General features: G+C 38.6%; 2 protein-coding genes and 1 long non-coding RNA gene across 7 annotated transcripts; all 3 read left to right on the forward strand.

Moving 5' to 3' along the window:
* The first annotated feature begins 267 nt into the window (after positions 1 to 267).
* On the forward strand, positions 268 to 3,303 carry LOC125742487 (uncharacterized). The gene is made up of 3 exons (XR_007398119.1): positions 268 to 539; positions 1,381 to 1,514; positions 2,247 to 3,303. It is a non-coding gene; the product is annotated as an uncharacterized LOC125742487 (long non-coding RNA).
* A 5,935-nt stretch (positions 3,304 to 9,238) lies between these two features.
* On the forward strand, positions 9,239 to 15,485 carry LOC125742231 (ras-related C3 botulinum toxin substrate 1-like). 3 transcript variants are annotated; one of them, XM_049014055.1, is made up of 7 exons: positions 9,239 to 9,330; positions 9,475 to 9,519; positions 12,109 to 12,180; positions 12,271 to 12,388; positions 13,250 to 13,312; positions 13,756 to 13,915; positions 14,580 to 15,485. In XM_049014055.1, exons 2-7 carry the CDS (start codon positions 9,485 to 9,487, stop codon positions 14,708 to 14,710), a joined length of 579 nt encoding a protein of 192 aa, XP_048870012.1. In that variant the 5' UTR covers positions 9,239 to 9,330; positions 9,475 to 9,484; the 3' UTR covers positions 14,711 to 15,485. The 3 variants fall into 3 exon arrangements, with proteins under 3 accessions (XP_048870012.1, XP_048870011.1, XP_048870014.1); XM_049014057.1 differs by having other exon boundaries at positions 9,278 to 9,367; XM_049014054.1 differs by having other exon boundaries at positions 9,259 to 9,519.
* Positions 15,486 to 16,128: 643 nt separating this feature from the next.
* LOC125742229 (ras-related C3 botulinum toxin substrate 1-like) lies at positions 16,129 to 23,147 on the forward strand. 3 transcript variants are annotated; one of them, XM_049014052.1, is made up of 7 exons: positions 16,129 to 16,664; positions 17,455 to 18,932; positions 19,315 to 19,386; positions 19,478 to 19,595; positions 20,217 to 20,279; positions 20,836 to 20,995; positions 22,377 to 23,147. In XM_049014052.1, exons 3-7 carry the CDS (start codon positions 19,337 to 19,339, stop codon positions 22,505 to 22,507), a joined length of 522 nt encoding a protein of 173 aa, XP_048870009.1. In that variant the 5' UTR covers positions 16,129 to 16,664; positions 17,455 to 18,932; positions 19,315 to 19,336; the 3' UTR covers positions 22,508 to 23,147. The 3 variants fall into 3 exon arrangements, with proteins under 3 accessions (XP_048870009.1, XP_048870008.1, XP_048870010.1); XM_049014051.1 differs by lacking the exon at positions 17,455 to 18,932; XM_049014053.1 differs by lacking the exon at positions 17,455 to 18,932 and having other exon boundaries at positions 16,129 to 16,538.
* The last annotated feature ends 228 nt before the right edge of the window (positions 23,148 to 23,375 follow it).

Genomic DNA, 23,375 nt, shown 5'->3' on the forward strand with positions numbered 1-23,375 from the left:
GAAGTGCTCCACTTTGCAAAAGCAACTTTATTTAAAAACTTGTAGAAAGTGAATGCATATTGGATAGAAATATTGTAAAATTCCAAATAAAATGAAATCAAGTCATTTCAATTGACTTTGTGTATAAACAATAAATTGTGTTTATATTATACAGAATTGTGCTAGTTTAGGTCCATGTATTTATATAAATACGATTACTGCAGTGGTTATATACATTTGCTGTTGTTAAGTCATTTGCGTGGTGTAATTTGACCTTGGTATATTTTTGCACTGGGGTAGGTGTGACTGAATTACCATACTATTAAATTCTTGTCACTCTGGCAATGCATTGAAAGTGAGGGGATCACACATCATCGTCTGTGACAGAGGTCAGGAATGGTCACTGACATCAATTATTGGATCAATGCCCTGCATCTAGCGAACAAGGTTATCAAAATATGAGACCTGGATCATTGGGATAGTTATGGAGTCTCCGGAGAATCCAGTGCTGGATTAAGGAAAAAGTAACAGGATAGAGAAGGACCTCAAGGAATAGACAGGTGAGAATAAACAGAAATTAAGTTTGGATTTCATTAATAAACATGCCATTTCTTTCATGTTCTGTATTACTTATCTAATGGAGGGCTACAGAAAACAACGTTTATTAAGGATAATTTTCTTTATACGATCACACACTAATTACCAATGTTAATGTAACAAATTCCTGTTTAGACTGCTGAAAAATGAAATGACTATAAATAAAAGACAGTAAAATACCTACACGATAGCATTACAAAGTCCAAAAAAGAAATTATTGCTTTAAGCATTCATATGGGAAAATTCTTATCAGTTCAATTCACAGCACTTACCAAAAAAAATAAAAAATGTGGGAAGACCTCGAGATAAATATCACCAACTAAATTACATTTTAAGTGATTGATGTGATGCAAGTGAGCATTTATGATCATTAAGATTCTATGGTAACCAAGCTCAAAGCAACAGGATTGTGATGTATGAATATGAATGTAAGTTAGTGGGAAACTAGTTGGGTGAGCACAGGATTAAATAAAAAAATAAGGCAGAACACAATTAAGGATTCTCCATCTACAGCATAATGTCAGGGCCTGAGCAAAATTGCTTTGGTTCTTCATCAAAAGAAACTCATTTAAACATGAGGATAAAGAAGGTGACTTATCACCATATATTTCACAAGGGATTGATAAAGGTTTGTATCTGGAACCTTGTTTTTCCATTCATCCAGCTCTGCTATTAATCTGTTTTCCAAAACACGACAGAGGCCTGGAACCCCTGAAGAGCAAAACATTGCAAAGACTATTAATTAAAACTGGGAATTTGTCCAGGATAATTGTGCCTGAGTCTGCAACCCACTCCATTCTTAAGTCCTAGGTCAGAAGAGGCACCCCCACAGAGACTAGGATGGAATGTTACCAACTTCCTGCCTCCTTGTGAGAATGACTCGAGGAAGGAGAGAAATAGATCTCTGTAAAGAAGGATGATTCTCAGGGAAATCTCAGGTATACTGCCACCTTGTATTAAGGGCCAGCTCAAAAAAAAAACAAAAGAATTGTACTACTTGCCGACAGTTTTAGAGTGATAGCATTCTTAGTCGGGTTTTATTGAACCAGTATCAGAATGCATTCACTGATGAGACTTCTAAGCACTTATGTAAGTCACTCTGGCTAAGGGCGTCCGCCAAACACAGTAAATGTAAAAGCTAAATTATAGCCAAGATATTGTATCTACGCTAGGAGTAAGGGAAAGGTTGGTGTAATACAGGGGTGGCCAATCTTATCCAGAAAGGGCTGGTGTGTATGTGGATTTTCGGTGCAACTCTCTAATTGGATTATTAATTAGAAGATGGACTTGAGGAGTTCTCACACCTCAGCTGACCTAAAGGTTACCCCAGAAGCTTCATACACACTGGCCCTTTGTGGATAAGATTGGCCACCCGTGATGTAGTTCGTCATCAAACAAATCAATTTCAGGAAAGTCCACATGGCACTCAGCTTCAGTCCTGCTCAACGCACGGAAGTATGGCGAATAATCACAGTTACAAAGAGTGTATAAAATGAAGCTTTAAACTTGATCTGAAGATATGAAGAAGAAGTATTTCCAGTGAAAACTGCAGAAACCGGTTCTTTTTCTTCACCAAATCCAGAGAGACATATCTCTGGTATAGGTTTACAAGGACATCTTTCTGAAATAAGATGTTTATTTTTAAAGCCGAGGCAATTTTCCCAGTGCAGATTTTCAGTGATGCATCACCCACACAGCTGCAGCACCCTAAGAAAAAAACATTGCTGCCAGCATCTGTGATGAAGTGAGAGAGAGGAAAAACGGATAGAGAGAGAGGCTGACGGAGAAGTACAAGGCCTAACAAGGTTATATATGCCATCGAGATCAGCGCTTCACCGATGTCATTCTACGTTGCTGTTCAGGTGTATCGTCTTTCACATTATCATTCACGATCATTGATTTCCAGTTATGCTAGAAGCATCTCGTCTTTAGTGACGAGCAGGACAAAGGATTCCCTCCAAAGGGCTTCAGAAAACGTGATGATTTCGGAGGTCTGTGTGCTGCACACCCTCTACGAGCCATAACCTTCATTCATGGCACAGTCTACCATTACAAAACAATAACTTCAAATCGCCGAACAGCATCTCCAATTACAGCTTGTTCCTCTTGTAATAATATCGCAGAATATGACATTATTCTTTATTATGGAGGATGTTTTCAGGCATGTCCCGCCACAACCACAAAATGATGCTTGAGCTCGACTTGAACTCTTCACAGCACCTTGAATTTCTTTAAAACTACAGTGCAGTACCTTCATTTATTTATAGACAACGTTACATGTAAAAAACAATGCAACTGTTGTTTTGTACAGAGGTTTTCTAGCCAGAGGCTAATTTGCAAACTTAGTCCTTGGTTGAACTTTTAAAAACAGACAATAAGAGCACCTGTTGATTCTCACACACACACACACACACACATGTAGGGTATACCTATCCTTATGGGGCCCACTCAGTCACTTCTGTGGGAAAAATGCTAAACGCTAACTATGACGACCTTAACCCCCACCCTGCCCTAACCATAACCATAAGTACTCAAGCAAAATACAAGAGTTTTGAGTATTTTTAGTTTTTTCATAGCAGTCACTGATTTTTATAAAATAAGTTTTCCCTTATGGGGACCAGGAAACTGGTACCCAAAAGGGGGAAAAACGGATATTTATCATGTTATGAGGACATTGTGTCCCCATAAGGATAGGTATACCCGCTCGCACGTCACGCACGCACGCACGCACGCTCAAGAAATGAATGTAAATTAATTAATATAACTAATGTAAAACATCAGTGTTCACAGGTTTGTTTTTGTTTCAGCCATTTTTTCACCTGGGAGTCAAAGACCCTAACATTCATATCTGTATGCATAATATGTTTACATGATTACTTAACAATAGTGCAACATGTAAAGACTTATGTCACAGTGAATTCTCACATATACATTTTATCATTTGCATATTCACACAGTTTACACTGCAGACTGCATATTCATGTTCTATACTTGCACTACCTGTGACATCTGTAGCTATTCCAATTACTGTTGCATATTGAGGATTATTCCAACACCTTTACCTATATATCTGATTCCTTAAGGGATGTATTTCACCAGTACTTGCTGAGTTCTATTTTTTTTTTTTTATCTCAAACTCTTCCTATACTGAAACTATGAGTACTGTCTAATTTATGTTTGCTGCTGTAACAAAAGAATTTCCCAGTCATTATCAGTATAATACATCCATCATCCATGTCTGTACAGTATTTATTTAATACTATGTTGATTGTTATGTTTGCATGTGTTATGTCATGATGGAGGCAGCCACTAAATTTCATTGTACTTGTACAATGACAAATAAAAAAAAATCCTCAATCACCGATAAGCCCTAACCTTACTACATACTTTTCAGATTCTTATGTATAATTCTCAATAACATTCAAAATCTCCACAAATCTGACAATATCCAGTTACAAATTTGATGAATAGGCAACTGCAAGCTTAGCAATATCAGCATATCTATTTTTAAATTGGTATACAGTAAATGACTGTGAAATGTCATTTTAAATTGATTAAGAATTTTTACAGCTGAGAATGGCAGCTCTTAAGTCAGGTGTTTATGCATTATATTGCTCTATTATAATCCTCTAAAGGATTATTCGCGACTCTGCAGGTGGGTGTCTCAGGCCAAAAAACCCACAAGCTTCTCTACTTACACATTAAAATACATCAGATACCGGGTATCTTTTCACTGTTTATTTTGCCGGACTTGCACCAGAAGCTGAACCCAGACATACACTTTCCCCAGTAACATTGGCATACTGGCAGGTAAACTATCCAGCAATAGAAAATCATCAGTTTCCCCCTAAAAATCAGTTATATATTTACATATTAACGGTCCGCAGACTGCTGATCACACTTGTAGGCAAATTTCTCTTAGCTGTGAGTTCCAGAGAATGACAATACAAGGAAAGTCTTATCTTGCCAAATGCTTACCTCATTATTTTATTTTTAAACAGCCGGTCCTTCCTGCTTCAACATTTGTCTTCCTTTATTTGATACAGATCACATGCAGTTCACTTAGTATTACACTTTCACAAGCTAATGTCATCGGGACAAATAATGCTCTCAGTAATGTTGAATACCAGTAGCTAACAATAAAACACACAATGATTCGCAACAACACTTGACTTGAAGTTGCTTGTTTTATTGAACTTTACCGATGAGAAAATACCATAACGAAACTTATGGAAACTACCGGGACTGACAATCTGACACATACATTGTCAGTCCAGATATTTTCACATTGTGAAAATAAAGCAAATACTTTACAACAAAGCAGATAAATATACACACAAGCAACACCCAGTCAGACAAAAACATTAAGTAACTTTATCAAACAAAGGCACAAGTGAACTTAGCATTGCAACAGTAAAAGTACATTAAAACTGAAGCTAACTATGCAGTCTCTTCATTTTTCATTTTCACTTCCCTTCATGCTGATGATGCCCTGCTGAGCTCAACATACTGATAAAACTGCTTATCCTTCCATTTATCTCCTTTTTAGCCCCCCCATGTTGTTTACCACATTAAAACCATTTTTCCAAGCAAATCCCGCAAAACGTAATCCTCTTCTTTACTGGAATAAAGACATAAATGGTGGAAGGGGGATTGCCACATGGAGATGCAGTTGCCATGGCAACTCTGATTAATTAACCGTTGCATTGAAACAGAAGTCGAAGGAGAGAGGGGGAAAATAAGCCAGAGCTATGAGCTGCTACGGTAGATTTCAGCTTTACTTGATCTAAAGTTGCTGGATGAGGCTGGGATTTAAAGTGTCAGCAATTTACAAATCTCTTTGCAAAGAGCACACTTAACAATGCACTAAGTGTCAGACGTAGGTTAGCAAGTAGGTTAGCTGTACTTTGAAACCTCTACAAAATGTGCCAGTATTAACTTAGTTAAATCCTGGACCATACACATGATCCAGAAGTGGCAAAGAAGTATGATTAAATAATCCTCATCAACAACTTCAGCTGATGAGGTCCATCATAATTTATTATTTGTACATTTTAGGCAAACTGCTAAGTACATGTGGTGTTTAACTAGAAGGATATACTTAACTTAATTATTAATTATTTGCATGGGAATAAAACATTTGATCCTATATTTAGCAATGTACTTAGAGTCTACTATATAGTACTCAATACCAAAGCAAGGACTTAACTTTAAAAAATAACCTCACCACAAAAGATCTCCAAAAGTATCTACTGAACTGCTGTCTTAGCTCCGGCTGTTTCCATATTTAAGTTTATTCATTTTTTAGCCATCCCTACACATGGATCCACTGAGGATTGAGTGGCTTGCATAATGAAATCAGAGCATGTTGCCCTCTAGTGTGCAAACTTAGAAGCACGCTAAAAGGAGGTAGATAATAGAACATTTTATAAAGGGAAAATGGTATATACATTGTTATTATCATTATTAAAAGTGAATGAAAATGCAGTCGTCTATCAATATTGCAAAGCAGAACTTAAACATTACCACGGCATGACCACAATGCAAATACATCTTTATAACATTCAGGTTCGACAGACTCACCCAATAACGTGAGGTTATGCATTAATATGTGCCTTTTAGCCTCTCGGAGTAGCCTAGCCTGTCTTTATCATCAATTTGACTTACATCGATTTTGCTTAATTTATTTTCTCTATGTCAAAATAATCGCTGCTAAAACAAAGGTTATACCGATCCCTTAACCGTGTTTTTGAGCACGACTGAACAATATCTGGAAAAGTTCACATTGCGATATTTAAGAACTGAAAATTAACTTTATAGCCAAATAGAATATGTATCTACCAACAGATCGAGTGTCAAATAAGTTGCTGATGAGTTGCGCCAGCAGACACAAAGCAGTGCCAACAAGCTTCAGCGCAAAATAGAATAGAAAATATTTCCATACAGCGGAAGACAAATGTCTTTTCCTGACCAGTTCTTGTTTGCTTTTCTCCTTACTTATTTTTGTTTAATTTCTCACAAACACGACACAAGATCTATGAGTGAGACCAACAGCAAAGAGGAGGATGATTATGATGGACTCGGAGAGCGCATGCAGAGCTCCTGTAAAATAGCGGCGGAACTTATTTTTTGTAACACAGTTGAAAAGCAACCATCACTAAAAGTGATGCGCTTGCTAAGTTTGATTTCTTATGGCTGAGTAAAAATGTTTTAGCGCAACTTATTGATGCCTTGAACCCAGCAAACTATTGTCCTTATGTGAAAAATGCCATGTGCAAGCTTATTGAGGGTAGTACAGTGGTGCAGTGGACAGCGCGCCGCACACCGCTACTTTGTGTCTGGACCGAATTTTTAAGTTCACCCTGTGTATGGGTGCTTTTTCAGGCAGATTCCGATTTCCTTTCACTGTCTAAAAACTTAAGTGAATTGGAGTGCCTAAATTAACCATGTCTGTGACAGAGTGTGAACCAATTGCAAAGTAGGCCTATATTAAAGTGTATACTAAATTGTATTAGGCTACTCGACGAGTCAGACTGAGTCAAATTAATAGGTAGATTATTCAGTTATTGATATAATCGGCAGTGACAATCCTAAACGCTATTACAGACAAAATTCTGCAGAGAGCTCCATGCCATGAAGATGTTAGCTGCTGTAGGTCAGTGTTTACATATAGCAGATTCATGTCAGTAGAATATAATTAACAATATTTTATTTACTATAAAAGCAGTTTAATGTAAAAATCAGAAATAAGGTGTCTGCAACGTTTCCCATCACTGTTATTTTAGTATGATTACAGCCCCATTACATAAAATGCTCTTCCTGCAGTGCTGCAGTGCTCTTCCTGCAGTGCTGTCTATAAACAATGAATATGTTTACTAAAAGAATATCTCTATAAGTGAGAAAAGTGAAGCCAAGCCACGTTCATTTACAGTGCAGAGCACTTTTAAAATGGGCGGTGATCCAAAACTGCTGTACAGACCAAACACCACGTAAATAACACAATAAGATAGAACTACATACTATAATTTAAATGACAAATTAAATAAATGAATAAACAATAAAGAACAATTTTTTAAATGTTTAATCTTTTAAAGATAAGAAAATATATACCATATGAAGCTTTTCATTGAACATTTTTTCACTTTTCACAAACTTATGGTATTATACATATTTTGAATACATGTTAATTATTTCAAGGAAGGAACAAATAATTTCTTAATATTTTCATTTATTATATCGTGATACTTGAGTAGAAAAAAAATCTACCAATTTAACCTGAGATTACGTGTAATATTTAGATTTAACAACAAATTTACTTTAAAACCATTATATTCAGATTTCACGTGTTCATTGTCATCATGAAAATCAGATCAGTTAATGACCTTGATTAGAACACTTGCCATAGTGTTAAGGAATCCTACTGAGCCGCGGTTGATTTAATCAGTAAAGATGATCAAGGAAATAAACTGATTTTTTATAGCTACATTTTAATATCAGTTAAGGCTGACCAGGCCAGTTCCCTCTAATACTAAAGTAACAACCTGACTGAGTTGGTTTGGTGAAATATTCACTCTTAGGGGTGTAAACTGTTGGCCCCAAGACGATTACAATTATGAAGGAAACAATTTGATGGATTGAACGTTTTTAATTCCTATCATGATTCAATTAATCTACCATTCGATTATTTTGGTAACCTAAATTCAAAGCCTTTCTTTTCATTTTAATAATTGTCACAGAATATTATCATGGGAACTTCACTATACAATACTAATGTGATACAAACAAAGCAGAATCTCAGAACATTATTTTTACTGTTATTATTAAACAGGGAAAACACGACAATTAAAATTCAAGAGGGCAACTACTGAACAGTACAGAAAACAAACATATTAAAGGAAGTTACCTTACGGGAAAGGAAGATGCAGGTGTTCTGTGGATTTGAGCTACTTTGTTGAGGTAGGCTACCGTAGTGCTAATCGATAGCCCTAACCCTAACCCTAACCCCCCCCAAAACCACTAGATCCCTAACCCTAACCCCAAAACGGTGGAACTGCACATGCGCAGAAAGGCTCGATAGTACGTCTCTATAGGTAGCTCAACTTGTCAGAACACCAGTATCTTGATTTTTAACGAATATCGCACAATATGTTATGCAATACGTCGTACATCTCCAAGGCTAAATACTACTTTTTACTTATCTAGCTAGTTAGCTAGTTATCTAGCTCTTGAACACTGCTAGGGTAGCCTGCGCTGCGAAACAGAGTTATTCCCCAAAAGCATCGTAGGGCAATTACCATGTAGTAGCATTTCCTTTAAGAATAGCAATGAACTTTCCTACGTTTCAGAATTGTCATTTTTATGCGTCTACCTGCAGCACGTGAACCTCGGAAGTTGGAAGACCTTTAAGGAGGAATTTTGCCCCGAAAATTGTTACAGATCGATGCATTTAATCGCCGCAGCTTTCGCCAACCCCCCCATCTACTCCAGATTTAGATTTATTATATTCGGTTATTTAAATGTACTATATTCACGAATGTTACACTGTCAGTGACACTGCAGGATTACTACAAAACAGATCAAGATGATTATCCCTCAGTACCGCAGCTGTGCGGCAAAAGTAACCGGAAATGATCCATGAAGAACTGGAGCCACCACTTCCGGTGTCCAGGAGGGTGGAGCTTCTTAAGCTTGGAATTACAGCCATTGGGTGGTGGCTGCTCGCTTCAAGTTTTGGAGTTTCAGCCCTAATGTGGGGTGCGTAGGCCGGGGGAGGTTTAAGCATTATTTGCCGGTATATTTTTTTCTGCATTTGGTTACTTTTACTTGTGACTTGTGAAAGGCAGGTTTAATATCAGCTGGCTAGCTTGGCACTTGTCAAACTAGGTGAATCTTCCATAGGTTCGGGCTGATGCAGGCCATCAAGTGTGTGGTTGTGGGAGACGGGTAAGTTAATTTTTTGTTTGTCCCGTCAGCTGCTGTCCCGTGGTCCCTGTTTCTCGTGCGTTTTCATTGATAAATCTGAAAGCCAGAGCTCAGATCGGAACTTCGCCGCACTTTCCCGTCCCCTCCAGTCACGGGTGAATAGCATATACTTCATAACAATGGCTCGATGTCATTCGTTTCTCGTCGTTGCTTCTTTCGGGGAACTACGTGTATAATTATCCTGTCTATGTCGTTTAATTATTATTGACATATTATCATTATTATAATTATTATTTCCATACACTTTCCCTGTCACCTCTTGTCACGATGGATAACTATTACTCCGGTTCCCGTCGTTGCTTCGTTTAGAGCACTGGTGTTCCAATCTCTTAAACTTCTTCAGGAAACGAAGTTTATAACTGTCTGTCCGTCTAGATCTATTGTTAATGTAGTTTCGCCCGCTGCTGGTTAAGTACCTGTTTAAAATGAAGAAAGCTGCGATCCAGCCTACGCTGCACAGTGCTCTCTGTAATGCAATGAAATTAAAGGTGTTACCGGATGCCTGCTCAATATTTCATCTGCATTCCTCTAATTGACTCGTATTAAACACCGATTAAGCATTAAAACTGACTTGCAAATACGTTCGTGTAACGCTTTCTATAAACAAATGCACAGCTTAGTCCAAACTGGCTTTTATCACCCCCAGAAACAATTTCCTGTTTGATGCACATTAGTGAAAACATTCATATGGGCCTTAACATCTGCATCCATGTCCTTTACCTTTAGATGTAATTACAAAGTATTGTTTTTGCTTTTAAACGTCTTAGACGGTACTCTCGTAGCCTTTGGTTGACAAAGTCTGACACTTTGTGTGTTTATCAAAGAAATGAAAGAAAAGCTTCTCTGGGCAGTTATACCTACTTAAATAACGTTTTATAACGTAAAGAGATTCTCAGTTTTCCAAAATGGGTGTTTCAAAGCTGCACAACGCCTGCCAGGGTTGTATATGTAAAAAATTAGTTAACTTCTAAACTCAGATTCTTTTCAAGAAGGAGGCTGCCATGAATCGCTATAAACAACGATGTTATTCCCACATAAGCTTATGGTCTTCCAGCTCGGGTACATGTTAACATTTACCTGTCCTTCCTTATTCCGCAGAGGTATGAACTTATGAAATACACGTATTTCCTTATTGCGCAACAGGAAGGACTGTAAGATCCTTCTGCTCCGTGAAGCGTAGCTATTGGCATTTGACTGGGCTCCTCTACCCTCTGCTGATTTGCTAACGTGCTGATGATCTTATACAGTGAGGACTTTAACTTTCTGTAAATACCTGAAGACATGCTGTTTTGGAAAAACTCTAGTGTTATACATTCAGTGTGCTGCTTTCACTGCATTTAAGGAACACTGTCTTCACATTATATATTATATAATAACCGTAGTAAAACTGATTTATTGATCTTACTTGAATAACCTCCCTAAATATACTTAACCTCTCTGATCTTTCTGGATTGTGAGCAAGTGCACCTAAATTTCTTATAGCAAACAGATACCAGTGAATGCAATTAAATATTTCACAAACTTTCAGATGCTTAGTAATTCAGCTGTGTGATCCAATGGGGTACAGATTTCAGTTTATAATAATCCGCTTGATTATTGACATTTATGCACATATCTGCAGTTTATCTAGTACCTCTTAGGCAGCTGAATTTTTGTCTATTTTGAACATCCTGATTGCTCTCAGTTTGGACACCTGTAAGATCTTATAAGTGTTGGAATCTTAAAATAACAGATGAAGGAAAAACTGTTTAATTACTATTTCATTGGTGTGTTCATGGCATGGTGGTGCAGTGGTTAGCACTGTTGCCTCACACCTCTGGGACCCGGGTTTGAGTCTCCTGGGTTCGAGTCTCGAGTCGAGCATCTGATATTTAATTGCATTCACTGGTATCTGTTTGCCTGGGTCACATGTGTGTGGAGTTTGCATGTTCTCCCCATGTCGTCGTGGGGTTTCCTCCGGGTACTCCGGTTTCCCCCCACAGTCCAAAAACATGCTGAGGCTAATTGGAGTTGCTAAATTGCGCGTAGGTGTGTATGTGTGAGTGAATGGTGTGTGAGTGTGCCCTGCGATGGGCTGGCCCCCCATCCAGGGTTGTTCCCTGCCTCGTGCCCATTGCTTCCGGGATAGGCTCCGGACCCCCCGCGACCCAGTAGGATAAGCGGTTTGGAAAATGGATGAATGATTGGTGTGTTCATTAACCTCTTATAATGTTTTTTCCTTTGAATGTAATTTTTTCTTCGTAAATACGACTGTTACATTCCGTGAAATCTAGATGTTCCACTGGATTTAATACTTGCCCACAGAAATGTCAACACAAAAACATTTACTGGAACTGTAGCAGAAATAGCAACAGCGCTGATGCGCTGGTAACTGAATGCTGATAACTGAATGCTGATAACTGAATGCTGGTAACTGAATGCTGATAACTTTGTTTCATGAATGTAACAGACTTTGCTTTAATTTTTAAATATTGAGAGCGTCTGGTCTTTCTCATAAACACTCGGTAAAACAAAGCCTGTTGTTTCATAATAAAATTCCATGTTTTCCAGGGCTGTGGGTAAAACATGCTTGCTGATCAGCTACACCACCAATGCCTTCCCGGGAGAATACATACCCACAGTGTAAGTGTCTGCCTGATTGTCCATGGCTGATGTTACACCGTAATACATGTGTAACAGTTTAAGTACTGATGCGTTTCTCTCTCCTCTAAGGTTCGACAATTACTCTGCCAATGTGATGGTGGATGGGAAGCCAGTAAATCTGGGACTTTGGGACACTGCAGGGCAAGAAGACTATGACAGATTGCGTCCTCTGTCTTACCCTCAAACAGTAAGTGGGTAAATAAGTACAAGGTCTGCCCAGGCCTGATGAAGCCATGTTCCTTATTAAGGCACGCAGTAGTAGTGTCTATAACCTTTGCTGAGAGGGTAACTCAGGGTGTGCATGTGTTGATGATAATTAGTGTATATACGCTAATGTTTATAGATCATTCTGTAAACGTTGACTGTGTGTGTATTACATGCACTACATCTGTGCCAGCAGAGTCTGTTGTGCTGTATGTGAAAGGTTGAAAAGTGAATTGGGTGGTGATGTTCCAGTCCACCAGCGCAAACCCCGCTCTGTTTCACCAGCCAATGAGCATCGTCTGCTTATTGTAATGGAGCTCTGTGTATTGAGATTAAGCTCATCCTGTCACTTCTCCAGCCTATGGACATTCGGTACCCGCAGTTAGTCAAGTATTTTTTTATTTGCCACAGTCCTTTCCTATAGAACAACCAAAGCAGTGCTTTGTCAAGTGCTTTTTATTTGTTTGTAGTTTCTAGTTTTGACCAATATTTTACCTAAAATACAATCCCACCCACTTCGGTAAATGTAAATCTAAATTTTTCAAGATTTGCACATGTGCTTATTATCTGCAGTACGTAAAAGGAGATAATCGTTTGACATTAGTTGAGGTGCCACCTGTGAGGCGGTTAGGGTAGCAGTATTTCACACAGGATGTTCTCATGTACATTCTGATGGGCAGCTGTTAGCGGTTTAGGATTCCTGTTATTCCCTGGAAATCAATCACATTCATTCTCAGTGGGTTAGACACATCAGTAGTGCTGAGTCAGCATTCATAAGACAAAACCAAGCAAAACCAGGTACATTTCTCAGGATGGTTTTCATAAACTGAATGTTTCTTGCCAGGATGTCTTTCTGGTCTGCTTCTCCCTTGTGAGTCCTGCCTCATTTGAGAATGTCCGTGCAAAGGTAAGCGTCTCTTCCCAAAGAGTTATTACTCCTTGTATAGTGTGGTGTATTCAGGACAATAAGCCTTCTTAAAGCTAAAGCTGTTAGTTTTGTACCGCTGCTCATGAATAAAGTGGATTTACATGCACTTTCTCCAACCAAATGCCCTTGTCGATTGGTTCCTTTTGCAATGTCTGCAAATTTCATACTCAAAAATTGAAGTTGAAAACATTGATACTGAGAGAGGCATTTATGCTCACCAGAACATAAATGATATATGGAACATGCTAGATAAGAAAATGAAGAAATGTGTGCTGTTTACCAGTGTTAAAAACCCATAAGTTGGGCATTCAAACCATCCGAGGAGATGTGCAGCATGAGCACTATAGCTGATTGCGTGTTTAAATGTGCGTGTATACTAGTGACACGATAACTAAGGCTTGATGGCCCTGTTTTCTCTGCAGTGGTATCCAGAGGTCAGAAACCATTGCCCCAACACTCCCATCATCCTTGTAGGCACCAAACTTGACCTGCGGGATGAAAAGGCTACCATTGACAAGCTGAGAGAGAAGAAACTCACCCCTATCACCTACCCTCAGGGTTTGGCCATGGCTAAAGAGATCGGTTTGTGACTTTAATCTCCTAAGTAGTATCAAGTATAAATCCAGATCCTTAAATGTGTGGGAGGTAATTTTATGATCTATTAGGTCACCTACTTGTTTATCTTGGGGAATATTTCTGACTTCAGATTTAAGGCATGTTCATGCTTAGGATAACTATAACGATCCAACAGTAGGTTTAATTGAAGTGCAGACAAAATTCCTAGGCTGTAAAAGATGTTTAAAGCTATTTATCTGGGTAGCTAGTGTGTATTTGCTTGGGGGGGGGGAACACACAACTTGACATTAGAATATATGCAAATTAATATTAAAAACTAACCATTTCTTCAGTTCTCAAAAAAGTTACTGATATCTTTATAGGCTAAAAGAATACCTCTTCGGTTCCTAAAGCTCTCCTCAGGGGCATATCAGCCCTGACAAAAATAAATTTGTAGATTTACACCAATATAAAGATCATTTTAACATCATTATTCTTCGACTGCCTTCAGTATTTTGCACCATATTCTCTGCTGTAAAATTTTGAATGTTCTCCATGCTGCAGATGTACTTTGAGATTATACAGATAGGGGTGGGTTTCTCTATCCATACTCTCCTCATATGGTAAGCCTAAGATCTTTGATGTGCTAATTCCTGTGTATGTCTCTTCTGCCCCCACCCCCACCGGACAGGAGCGGTGAAGTACCTGGAATGCTCAGCCCTGACTCAACGTGGCCTTAAAACGGTGTTTGATGAAGCTATCAGGGCGGTACTCTGTCCGCCGCCAACCAAGAAGAAGAAAAGGAACTGTCTACTGCTCTAAAGGAACACGGGAGATGTATACCTTCTGTGGTCTGAGCTGACCTTGGGTGATCTTTGGTGGGGGTAGGGGAGGCCTGTATGTGTCTCTCGTAATTAACGGTAATTGTGATCGTCTGAATAAAATATTTCTTTTATGGGTATTTTAGCGTAAGTGGGATGATTGCCCAACCCTAATACACTCTATTCTCCAAGCTTTTTCAGAAAGCTGTAAGGCATGACGTTTCTCATATTATGTAAAGCCCACATTGTTTACAGTTCTCAGAGGTGTTTAGTTAAGGTATTGCCAAAGTATAGCTGCGCCTAAAAGATCGGGAACACTACTAACATGTGGCCATTTTTAACACTTCATTATCCACGGAGAATCTTTTCCGTATGCTGTGAATTAAATGCTTTGTGCATTAAGCCTGGGGTCCACCAATCTGACACCACTTCTTCTGTTTGGATTTATTTTTTGTTAAATCATTCATCCATCAAGTGTTCTACACTGATTTTTACTTATATATTCGGTTATGCCTTTGATTTTAAATTAAACATTTTTACATTATATGGCATATACTTTATTTATGTGCTGGTGGAAGTACTTGAAGTGGTCTGTTCTTTTTCTGAATATTTCAGACTATCATCCTTTACATTTAAACAACGGCTTTCTAATCGCACAATTAAAACACTCGATTGTAATGTTTTTGGTGAAGAGTAATTATGGCTGCTCAAATGATAAAAATGTAAGCTGGTGATTTTAAAATCAATTGGAATTTGAATAAAATTTGTGAATTATGTTCTGTGTATGGCTGTGACTTTTTTTCAAAAATCAAGTGAGAACAAATTTCAAGTGTCATGCAATTTGCCCGAATGTATTCGAATAACTGACACCCCCCCCTCCCCCAACACAGAATCATTCTTTACAGTATTTTAACAGCCTGTACAACGTCGACTCATTTGTACAGAGACCATAAGTATAAAGCACATAATGTTAGTTACATTGTCCCCCTTAGTTTAAAGCACACTTTACAATACATGTCTGTATCATTTAAGTTTGTCCTGTCTGTGAGAAATTTGGTGATTTTTTTTTTTTTTGGTCGCTGTTTTGGCACATTAAACCACATTAAGCTTTTTCACCTTAAGCGTTTTAGAATACCCACCCCCAATAAGCTTAGCATGATGCGGGAAACCCATCCTAGGTCATCATCCAGTTTCCCAGGGTTGCTAACTTTGGTCCGCTGGCTGGCGTGCATTTTCATTCCGAGATGAGTCTGCACACTCAGGTACGTTGTCTAGATCGTGGTGTGAAATTAAAATATCAAACAATTGACATTATACAGCTAACACGTGTTTACGTGGATATAATAGCTTACCTATCCTTTTAGTAAGACCTTCTGATGATAAATATCTCAGCTTTCTCCTTGCTTACTGTACAATGGGAGCCCCCAGGGCCAGGATTGTGTGCCCTTAATCGACATCACAGAATCCAGCCATCTTCCAACAACTGATCCAGGGCAGGGTCACGAGAGGGCCTGGAGCACAGGGCACAGGAGAAGGGAATTCCCTGGTCTAGATCCACCCACAAAATGTTTCTGAATATCAATCTATTGGGGAGGGTTTAACAAAAAGCGGGCAGAAGTATCAATGAATCTTAGCAAGAGATTGAAACACAGGCATTCACTCACAGTGGGATGCTTTAGTTACTCTTAAAACCTCGGGGTTCAGAAGAGGCAGCTTCCCCTCCGCTTGCATTAATCATCACCATCTGTCATCATCCAGTTCCTTCCAGTCTATCCTGCAGGTGACAAATAGTAAGCCAGACACAATCATAAGAATGTGTTTCTCGTCAGGTATGTACACTTAATTCTTCCAGCTAGCTCAAAAGCAGTTTTAGTATCAGTTTGCAAGCAAACTAGGTGGATCTACAGTATGGCTGAAGTGATGGAGACCGTAAAGTGTGTGGTTGTGGGAGATGGGTAAGTTTATTTTTGCTTGTTTGATCCGGAGCTCAGATCGGAACTTAAATACACTTTCCCAGTCCTTTCCTGTCATGGGTGGGTATAGTTTGGCTACAAGTTATTCTATTCCCGTCGTTGCCTCTTTCGGGAAAGGATATGTGCATACTTAATAATGATCTGTGGAGATAACAGCAATAATAAAACTTATTATTCTTGTTGTTGCTGTTACTGTTTTTGTTTTTTAGAATTACCGATCACCTGACTGGTTACGTAGTCTACCTCTGTAACATTACAGCCGCAGTTCCAGTTGCGCAGCGTTCTTAGTAATGTTTTCAGATTTATCGGTTGCCTGCTTAGTACTGTATTCATCTACTTAAGCGTTAAAACTAATCTACCAATTCCTGCGCATAAAAACTTTCTCTGACCAAACGATTGTTTTGTAATATAAGTGCATTTTGTTCAATTTATTCCGTTATTGAACATTTGAAAATACCGCTTATCCAAACTGGCTTCAGTCACTTCCATTAACGATTTCCTGTAAAATGTACACTTTTAAAAGCATATCAATGGGGTACCTGACCATACATATCCATGTCCTTCCCCTTTAGTCACCATAAAGTCTCAGTCTGCTTCTGGACGACTTAAAGTATTTCTTGCCGCATTTGATTTAGTTTGCGTCCGTCATTTTATTTATATGTTTACCAAAGACATGAAAGAAAAACTTGTCTGATCAGTTATACACAATTGTTCTCTTTAGCCTTATATATTTCAAGTTTTTATGATGTTAATGGATTGTTCCTTTTTCCAGTATAGGTACTTTCAAGCTCCACATAATGACAGCTGAGACTGTATACGCCAGACTTTTAGAGAAGGAATTTGCCACGAATCATTACACACAAAAAGACAAATTTAAGGCCATCCAGAGGCCCAGCTCAGGTTCATGGTGTCATTTACCTTACTTATTCAGCAGAGGCACTGAACTTCCGAAAAATACACGAATTTCCTTATTGCGCAAGAAGCAGAGTCCAGCCTTCCTCCTGCTCCGCGAAGCGGAGAGCCCATCCGCACGTGGCACCGGCTCTTGAGATTATTATTATCTGGTTAACAGGATTATGGACGGTTGATTTTTTTTTTTAATCTTTTTGTAAATACCTGTTTTGAAAATACTCTGGACTGTAGCACATTCCGCATTTTTCATCACTAGTTGAGAACTGTTTTAAGCTGTTATAATGGCCATATCAGAAATAAACAATTGATCCCTCTAAATATTCTTAATTGCTCTGATCTTGCAGGGTTGTGACCAAATGTGCCTAATTTTCTTACAGCAAACACAATGAGTGGATAAAGCTAAACCAATACATTTAAACTCTTGGTGACGCTGCCTTTTTTTTGTGGTAACCAACTGGGGTACCAAATTCCAGTTATAATAAAAGTCAGCTTGGATATGGTTGTTTCTGCACATGTCTACATACAGTTAAAGAAGTAACTGTTTGACAGTTGACGTTTGAGTCAGTTAAAACTCCCTTAAGATCTTAAATACTGTATATGAATCTTAAAATTACAGCTGCATTCATCGAATGATTTCATCTACGAGTATTCGACTGTTTTTTTGTGTGGAAAATTCTGCCCATCAGAAGTATACTAACATACTTCGGTACTTTACGGGCAGCTTGCAGGACCGTCCCCGTCATCTATTCTGTTTACTTAGTCGTGTTATGGTACTTGCGAAAAGAGCTATACAGGCGCCAACGTCGCACTCAGAATATGAACTACACATGATTTTTCCAGTGCTCCAGTAAAGATTTTTGTCACATGCAACATATCCAGACTATAACCTGCCGTGAAACGAAATGTGATCAAATCTGTCATAATCAAATAGCAATATCAATAAAAGAGCAAAACAGGAAAACACATATATTTATACATATATTATATGCAAGTAAGGAACGGAGAGTTTTATTGATAAAGAACAAAAACTTCCGAAATGTGCAATATGGCAAAATTAATTGTTTATCAGATATTTACCAGCTATTGACTAGGTGCTGGATTGCGGAACGTATTTAATATTTGTTGCAGTATCACTTTTAACTAAAACGAAACGAAAGTAACGAAAGTTTTATTTGTGCGCTAGCCTTCTAATTTAAGAAAAACATGTCAACTGGTTAGAAGATAAAAGTTTAACTGGTTATAATCATTTTCCACAGGAACCTTATTGCAAAACAGGAGGTGGTGCCGAGCTGGTTAAACAACTTAGTAAACAGGAGATCCTAGTTTTGAATGCCGCCGGTAACTTGGATCAACTGCAAAAGCCCTGGTGTTTTTTCTTTGCTTGGTGGCCGGTGTATGGGTCTGCAGTTTAGGGTAGATGCCTGGTTTTGGAAGATCACCAGTTCAAGTCTTGATATCAGCTGAATGATTTAACCCCAGTTGCTTCAGGGACTAGCTGACCATGTTATTTCGAAAGAATGTTGCTGTCAATAAAAGCATTTCATAAATGGATGTAAAAACCTTATCGAATGTAATTCGAGCAGAAGCAAACCATAGTGATAGCTTTCTTTCATGCGTATAATAGACTTTGCTTTATATTGGCTGGTAAAAACAAAAGCATTTTTCCTTTCTCGCAAAAAAAAAAAAAAAACTGGTGCTTTATATTAAAATTGTTTTCCAGGACTGTGGGTAAAACATGCTTGATGATGAGCTTCGCCCACAATGCTTTCCCGGAAGAATACATACCCACAGTGTAAGTGTCTGCCTGATTGTCCATGGCTGATGTTACACTGTAAATACATGTGTAACAGTTTAAGTACTGATGCATTTCTCTCTCCTCTAAGGTTCGACAATTACTCTGCCAATGTGATGGTGGATGGGAAGCCAGTGAGCCTGGGACTTTGGGACACTGCAGGGCAAGAAGACTATGACAGATTGCGTCCTCTGGCTTACCCTGAGACAGTAAGTGGGTAAATAAGTACAAGGTCTGCCCAGGCCTGGTGAAGCCATGTTCCTTATTAATGTCTATAACCTTTGCGTGTCACAAGCACTGCATCTGTGCCAGTGAGGTCCATTGTGCACCTCGTGTGAAAAGTTGAAAAGTAACAGCAGTTATTCAGTGTATTTAATTTGTTTCTATCCCTTTACCCATTTTCTGCTTTTGTGCTGTTTATGTTATTTTTATCAGCTTTCCATATGTTTCTTTGATATTATCTGTTTATTATCTGCGTTGAATGAAAGGAGATAATTGTTTGACAGTCAAGGTGCCATCTGTGAGGTGATCAGTGTAGAAGCACATCACACAGGATCTCTCATGTAGATCCTCGCAAGCTTGATGATCGACTTTATATCAATCCTATACGTACTCCAGCTGCCATGTGCAGGAACTGTTTAGGATTTCTGTAATTCCTGTAATACTCCTGTAATACTCCTGTAATACTCCTGCAATACCCGGTGATCAATCAATAATTCTCAGTGGTTTAGGCACATCAGTAGTGCTGAGTCAGCATTCATAAGACAAACCCAAGCAAAACCAGGTACGTTTCTCCAGAAGATTTTCATAAACTGAATGTTTCTTGCCAGGATGTCTTTCTGGTCTGCTTCTCCCTTGTGAGTCCTGACTCATTTGAGAATGTCCGCGCCAGGGTAAGCGTCTCTATATTGTTACCCATTCAATACTACCTCAAAGGGTTCTGCACTTATGAATATGGACAAAGTAGATTTACATAAATTTTTTCCAGCCAAAATCCCTTTTATTGTTGGTGGGATGCTGTTGCATTTTCTAATGCAAATTTCACATTCGCAAAAATAATGAATTTGCAAAAAAAATATATATATATAATAATAATAATAATTTGATCTGAATTGCTTCAGGTACTGATTAACCCTGTTTTTTCAATTGTATAATTGCTTTATATAAGATAAATAAATGAATGTTAAGTCATTTACAGCTGGAAATCAAACCGAACCGAACATCCCCAAACACCATGCTATGTTGTTAACCTCATTAGTGTAACAAACGTTGCTTTGAATTGAAAAGTGACATTGAGAAGGACATATAGACTGAGCTGACTGGTAATGAGACACAACCTTTGCCTCATGAGGAGTGATTATATAATCACAGCCAGCATGACGAACTGTAAAGTTGATCGTGTATCCCAGACACAATGACCAAATCATATTTGCCCTGTTCTCTCTGCAGTGGTATCCAGAGGTCAGAAACCATTGCCCCAACACTCCCATCATCCTTGTAGCCACCAAGCTTGACCTGCGGGATGACAAAGCTACCACTGCAGAGCTGAAAACGGAAGATCTCACCCCTATCACCTCGTCTCAGGGTTTGGCCATGGCTAAAGAGATCAGTTAGTGTCTTTAAACCCATAATTCCAGATCCTTAAATGTCTGGGGATTTATTTCATCCCCTGCTGTTTATCATAGAGGGCAGCTCTGACTGTAGATTAAAGGCTGGACTATGTTATAATGATCAAGCATTAGGACAGTATATTCTATAAGACCTACCTGTTAAAATGGGGCAGTCATTGCCAGCAGTGTGTTTTTCCCCTTTCACAGCCATCCTTCACTGCAGTGGCTAGTTTTGCTGAGCTTCCGGTTAACAATTGGCACGTGCTGCTCGTTAAAATTGCCATTATTTCCAACGATGGCAAATGCAGCCCACACAGTGCTCAAAACAAAAGTGCAAAATAATAAGACGTGTTCTGTAAATGCTCCAGGAAACTATCGCTTCGTTCCATTTACCCGAGGTCGGAAGTCGGAGCTGGGAATGATGACACACACGAGTTATCTGCATTCCAGTACATCAAGTTGAAAAACCAATAAGCAATTCCATGGACCTGTTCCAAAAAGCAGGATTTCTTGCTTAGCTGGATAACTTTTTAGATTTAAGCAGCCCCAGGTGAAATGGCTGTTATTTTTGTTTCCTTACATTTAGCTCAGACTACCATAAATCTGACAAGTTTTCTGGCCAAATTTATTGAAGCAATACCAGTTGATAACGACACATTATGTGTTATTTTGTGCATAACAACGCCGTAGCAACATGCCCACAGATAGCGGTTGGACAGTACTGTGTGTATGATCTACTTAATGAGCTACAAATAAAACGTAAGTGATAATAATCAGCATAAAAATACAAATTTAACTTGATAAAGGGTGCAGCCATCTTGAATTCTGAGGCCGGGGTTATGTCAGGGCTGTCAACTTCAAGGAAGATTTTCAATTCGAGATGAGTCTGCACACACATGCACACGCATTTACATATATGCAACGGTTTTATCACCTTGTAAATAGTCTGTAGGGTTTGCAAACTAGACCAGCTCTTTAGATGTAGCCAATTTTAAGTTTATAATCGAATTATATAGATTTGTCGTAAGATTTCTTGCATGAGTGTGAGAGTCTGAAAGCGTGAGTGTCATGCCAATTGTCTGAAAGTTGGCAACCCTAGATTCTTCTAACATTCCAAGTGGGAATTCTGACTTCAGGGGGCGTTCCAGTTGAAATTTGTCACATGGAACTCGGAATGTCCGAGTTACTAGTTCAAATGGAATGCATAATATATGCTATAAAATCTTTGGCATCTTTTGCTTGCTGCGGAACCACTTTGAGTCTTGAGTTGGTATGGATGGGTGTGGGCTCTCCATATCCATAATCTTCTTCTATATAAGGTCTAAGATCTTTGATGTGCTAATTGCTTTGCTTGTCCCGCCCCGTTACCCCACTGGACAGGAGCGGTGAAGTACCTGGAGTGCTCAGCCCGGACTCACGATGGCCTTAAAACGGTGTTTGATGAAGCTATCAGAGCGACACGTAACCCGCTGCCAGCCAAGAAGAGGAGCAGGAGCTGCTTGCTGCTTTAAAGCAGGGGGTGTATGTTTGACAGCCCTGCTCTAAAGTTTACACAGGGAAATAAATCAAATGAACAGACTGGAATGTTTTATGAAACTAATGAATTTTATGAAAATAATCAATGGTTTTCTCAAATACCCAACCAAACGATTACAGAGAAGTTATGCTTAGTGATGCTGCTTAAAAAAAACAAAACTGAAAGCAGATATCATTTGATAGTTATGTTCATGGGCATGCAGTTTCCATATATATTTCACCAAGTACAGACTGAAGGAAATACCTTTGAAACTTCTCATACAATTATTTTGCCCCTGAAACCTCTGTGCCTTGACCAGTGCATCAAAATCAGGTGACAAATACTGAGTAGTTGACTGTCTAGGCCTAATAATGTAATTTAGGTGCTTATGTGTGAGCAAGAGTTCGGATCAATAAAGAACGTTAAGCGTGCTTTTATTAATAATCAAGAAATCGTTTGCGTTTAGCTTGATTGTACAGCCGATATGTTTTATTAAATTATTCATGTATATTAAGATATATGTTTATCGATAATTATTATTTGATTGACTTTATACCACAATGTGAGGTATAGACGTACACATCTGTGATTCCAGATACTGGCAGAACAGAATAAAAAAGATCTGATATGCAAAATGGAGTGTAATGAATGATTTATTATACAATTCACCAAACACGGATAATTGAATATTAAATGCCATGTATGAAACCTACCAAAACCTACCCATCCCCACGAAATGAGTCTTATGGGTGTATTTCTGCCAGTGCGACTTAAGACTCATTTCGTGGTGATGGGTCACATACATGCATTAAAATATTTTTTGAAATAATAATCATTAAAGTAACAAATAAGGGGATTGAGTA

This window comes from Brienomyrus brachyistius, chromosome 5 (assembly GCF_023856365.1).
Source record: "Brienomyrus brachyistius isolate T26 chromosome 5, BBRACH_0.4, whole genome shotgun sequence".
Classification (NCBI taxonomy): Eukaryota; Metazoa; Chordata; class Actinopteri; order Osteoglossiformes; family Mormyridae; genus Brienomyrus; species Brienomyrus brachyistius.

Coding starts and splice junctions, on each gene's coding strand:
- LOC125742231 (XM_049014055.1), top strand. CDS start 9,485: ATGCAGGCCATCAAGTGTGTGGTTGTGGGAGACGG. Junction 12,389..13,249: donor CTCTGTCTTACCCTCAAACA/GTAAGTGGGTAA, acceptor GTTTCTTGCCAG/GATGTCTTTCTGGTCTGCTT. Junction 13,313..13,755: donor TTGAGAATGTCCGTGCAAAG/GTAAGCGTCTCT, acceptor TTTTCTCTGCAG/TGGTATCCAGAGGTCAGAAA.
- LOC125742229 (XM_049014051.1), top strand. CDS start 16,618: ATGGCTGAAGTGATGGAGACCGTAAAGTGTGTGGTTGTGGGAGATGG. Junction 19,596..20,216: donor CTCTGGCTTACCCTGAGACA/GTAAGTGGGTAA, acceptor GTTTCTTGCCAG/GATGTCTTTCTGGTCTGCTT. Junction 20,996..22,376: donor GGCCATGGCTAAAGAGATCA/GTTAGTGTCTTT, acceptor CCCACTGGACAG/GAGCGGTGAAGTACCTGGAG.